This window comes from Lupinus angustifolius, unplaced genomic scaffold, assembly GCF_001865875.1.
Source record: "Lupinus angustifolius cultivar Tanjil unplaced genomic scaffold, LupAngTanjil_v1.0 Scaffold_162_1, whole genome shotgun sequence".
NCBI lineage: Eukaryota > Viridiplantae > Streptophyta > Magnoliopsida > Fabales > Fabaceae > Lupinus > Lupinus angustifolius.
Window position 1 is genome coordinate 283,186 of NW_017728885.1, and position 4,244 is coordinate 287,429.

Below are 4,244 nucleotides of genomic sequence, written 5' to 3' on the forward strand. Positions count from 1 at the left end.
GGTACCAGAAGTCACCACTTTCATCACTGTTCTTCACAACAGCCATAAGCAAGTATTGATCATCATCATCCGATCCTTCATTTTGTGCCAATCTTGCTTCTTCATCTTTGCTACTCAACAGCTTCTTTGACTTGCATTCTGCTGCATAATGCCCATAATTCCTGCAATTGTAGCACTGAACCCTCTTCTTGTCAAACCTCCTTCTATTCATTGAGTCTCTTCTTTGATCATGCTCAATGTTGTTTGTGTTGTTTGGTCTTTTGATATGAGGAACCTTGCTCAAATTTGTTCCACTTCTCATTCTTATTATTCTTATTCCACTGTCCAGAAAGCTTCTTGGAAGATTATGTTTGGAGTTCATGATCATCATTCTTCTCTAAGCCTCTATCTTTAAGCCTTTGTTCATGAGCTTCAAGAGAGCTTTGCAACTCTTCAATCTTGCAATCTTCAAGATTCTTGGACTCCTCTATTGCAACAACAATGTGGTCATACTTAGGAGTTAGAGTCTTAAGTATCTTCTCAATAATAGATTGCCCTTTCACCTCTTCTCCATACGATTTCATTTGGTTGATGAGTGTGAGAATCTTGGTGAAATAATATGCTATTGTCTCATTCTCCTCCATTTGAAGGAGTTCATACTTTCTCCTCATTGTTCGAAGTTTCACTTTCTTCATTTTTGTAGCCCCTTTATAGCTTTTCTCCAAGCTATCCCAAGCTTCCTTTGCTGTCTTGGCACCATCAATTATCTCAAAGTTGGCTCCATCAACACATTGATGGATTAAGAACAAAGCTTTGTAATCCTTCTTCTTGGATTCTCTGTAACTTGTCCTTTGAGCCTCATTTGCATTCTCCCCAACTTCTTGATATCCATTCTGAACAAACTCATACACTTCTTGAAATCCAAAGATTATCTTCATTTGGATTCTCCATCTATCATAATTCTTGGATTCAAGAATTGGTAGTGTCATTACAAACCCATTACCATTTGTCATGATAGATCTAAGATCTTGCAATCTTCTTTCTGTGTTGCCCCACTATCTGTTCTTCTCTTCCCACTTCGAATCATAGCCCAAGATCCACCAAGAATCTTGCTTCAACCTTGCTCTTGATACCACTGTTAAACCAAGACCACACGAAACACTCTCATATGCATACACAATGCACCAAGGAGGCAGTAAAAGAAAAACAATATGCACACTAGCTGTAGTTGCAGAAAACAAAAAAAATGAAAAGAAGATATATTTGACTGAAATGTGTATTACCAAGAATAATGAACTATGTTGTGTTGAAAATGTATTGAGTATCAATTACAACAACCATTATATCTTTGAAATGCTAGGTGCTATTTATAGCTTCAAAATTCCAACTAACTCTAACTAACTTTCTATGCTAGGAAAATATACAAACTAACAGACTGAAATAACTCAAACTTCTACTGGTTGAACTTTCCTCATTTTCTATTATTCTCAAACTACTACTAAACTTCTACCACTAGAAGTCTCCTCATTTTATGTTATTAATGCTGAAATTACATTATTTCTAACAAAGGTAATCGTTGGAACTCACATTTTTCTTCAATTTGTAGCTTGATAAATATGTATAGTACAACTTGTGTGGTTCTTCTAAAGATTATACATGATGGAGCAACTTCTCTTATACATTTAGATGTTAATTTTGCTTAAAATACTATGACTTTGTCAAACTTTACAACAAAAATCCTAAGATATAGTTAATGTTATACAATTATTCACACTAAACAGTGATTCAGAAGTTAAGAGATAGTGGTAGGCAAGATTTATTAATAACTTTAACAATATTTTGTGAGCAACATAAAAATTATATTGGTGATTTTAATGTTGCTTATATAGCAAGTAAAGGGTGTGTTCATCATAAAAATCACATCACATTTGAGTATCATGATAAGGTGAATATGTTTTTAATTACAATTGATAAGAAACTACAAGATTTGAATCATGTGTTTAATGAGTGAAACTTTTAACTCTTAGCCTTAGTTTGGATCTTAAGAATTTTTATAAAGCATTTAATAGTGTTAATATATATATATATATATATATATATATATATATAAATAAATAAGCGACTCATAAGAGAACAATGTGTTATTTTGAAAAAAATGAGAAGAATAAATATAGATTATTATATCTTATTTGAACGGTTAAGATTAAAAGATACATGCACATGAGAATCATGTGACCAATAACTAACTTTTAATCCTAATCATTCATGATTGGCTGTAAGACCAAAATTTATTGTTTCACAATTTTTATTATTGTGGAAAAAGTTATGTCTTATGGATTTCAACAAGTAAGAGAAGTCACCTTTAACATTTTATTTTTGATGCTTTTAGTCATTCAAATTTGAAAAACCTTTCAACAATCTATGAATTAAGTGTAACTTTTAGAAAAATAATGAAGACAAATGCACTTTACTTACTTGATCGAGTCATTTGTCGTATCGTAACTCTTTATGCTATTACAACTACTACAGAAAGATCATTTTCAATAATGAAGTCAATTAAAATAAGATTATTTAATAAGATGTAAGATGAATTTCAATATTATGATTTATATTGAAAATGAAATACCTGAAACTTTTACATCTGATGTAATATTGATGAATTTTGAGTCTTTAAAATAATGAGGAATAACCTTTTAAATAAACATATTTTTTTTTATCATCTTTTATCTTTTATTATTGTTATTTTGAGTTAATATTTATTTTTGAAATTTGAAACATATATATATATATATATATATAAATATTTTATTGTAACTAATTCTAAATTATAATTAAATGTAATTTTACCCCTGGACACTTGTGGTCAATATCTTGCATTGAAGGCACAATATATCCATCATATCAAAATATTATGGAGTAATGAAGCCCTGCTACTATATTGAAGCAAACTTTGAACCCAACTTGAAGGAGGATGTTCATGTATGGGTAAGAATTATATTGGATCACATCATGTGACTTGACCACAATATTGTAGTTGATGTGAGACTGAATCACAATAATGTGATCTTATCAAACTGCAATTGGGTCATAGCATAACCACATTAGACTGTATTTGAGTCGTATCGAACTACATATCAACCACATCTGAATACATTTGGACTAAGTCGGACTACATCTAGGCCGAATCGAATTCATAAATATTTTTCAATCACAAAATATTCATATCACAACAATTATAATTTGCATCGCAATAGCCACACTTGCAGTAATCACGACCGTGAGAAACAACAAAATTGTGATCACAATCACAACTTTAAACACTATCGAGGTAAGGCCCATGGAATAGGAAGAGTGGTGCGGCAATCAACAACTATATTTCACCCCATGAGATATGAGTGATACAGACGAATAGACGATCCAAGGTTTAAACGAAAAAATTATCCTAATAACGAAGGGAGCACACAGATGATGAGGGTTGCATCCCATAATCACAAACTCATCAACCAGGAGAGATCATGCACCACATATATTTGGTGCATAGAGTGATCCCATGTGAACAAAAATATATAAAATATGACACAAAGCTCTGCATGCAGAAGAAATAAAGCTCCAAGATTTTGAATAAAACCAAAGACACATAATATTATGTGAGTTCAATGTTTTACCCTCAAACACATAGTTGTTCCACATTTTCCAAATAATCTAAATTAACAAGCCAAACACATGGATCCAAGGAATGCTTGAGCTTTTGACAAGATGGTCTATGAGATTATTAAGGATCTAGCCCATCAATTTTTTGCCAATGTCAAATTCAAGAAGTGCTTACAAAATTCTTTTGCTATGCGAGAAATCTCTAAGGATATGAACTTTCATCAACTCTATCATGAAGATGGAACAATCCCTAGCTCCCAAAATGACGTGAAGCAGAGAAGTAATTCATCATGAGACCACCATGAACGATAAGCTAAAGGAAAGATCAAAGATCTAATGCATCCAAGGTAATCCCAATACCAAAGACACCTTTATAAACTGTCACCTTCAATCCCATGCATGCGTTCCAATAACAAGTTGGCATGTCGCCTTTGTTGAGAATTCACAATTGCTCGTGGGAGACCAAGTTTTAACACTTAATTCTAAAAGACTTAGAAGAAAACTGTGTTATTATCGTAGCTTGCAACAATTCTAAATGACACGAAATAATACTTAGTGACTGAGTTACGACCAGATCGCTCTCTTTAACACGTTTCGTGGCACTGCCCAAATTT

At 32.4% G+C, this 4,244-nt stretch overlaps 1 protein-coding gene across 1 annotated transcript; it reads right to left on the reverse strand.

Moving 5' to 3' along the window:
• Nucleotides 1-344: 344 nt before the first annotated feature.
• On the reverse strand, nucleotides 345-992 carry LOC109342032. Its single transcript, XM_019579991.1, has one exon. It carries the CDS (start codon nucleotides 990-992, stop codon nucleotides 345-347), a length of 648 nt encoding a protein of 215 aa, XP_019435536.1.
• Nucleotides 993-4,244: the final 3,252 nt, after the last annotated feature.

Excerpts from the sequence above, each read along its gene's own strand:
- LOC109342032 (XM_019579991.1), bottom strand. The coding sequence starts at position 992 with ATGACAAATGGTAATGGGTTTGTAATGACACTACCAATTCTTGAATCC.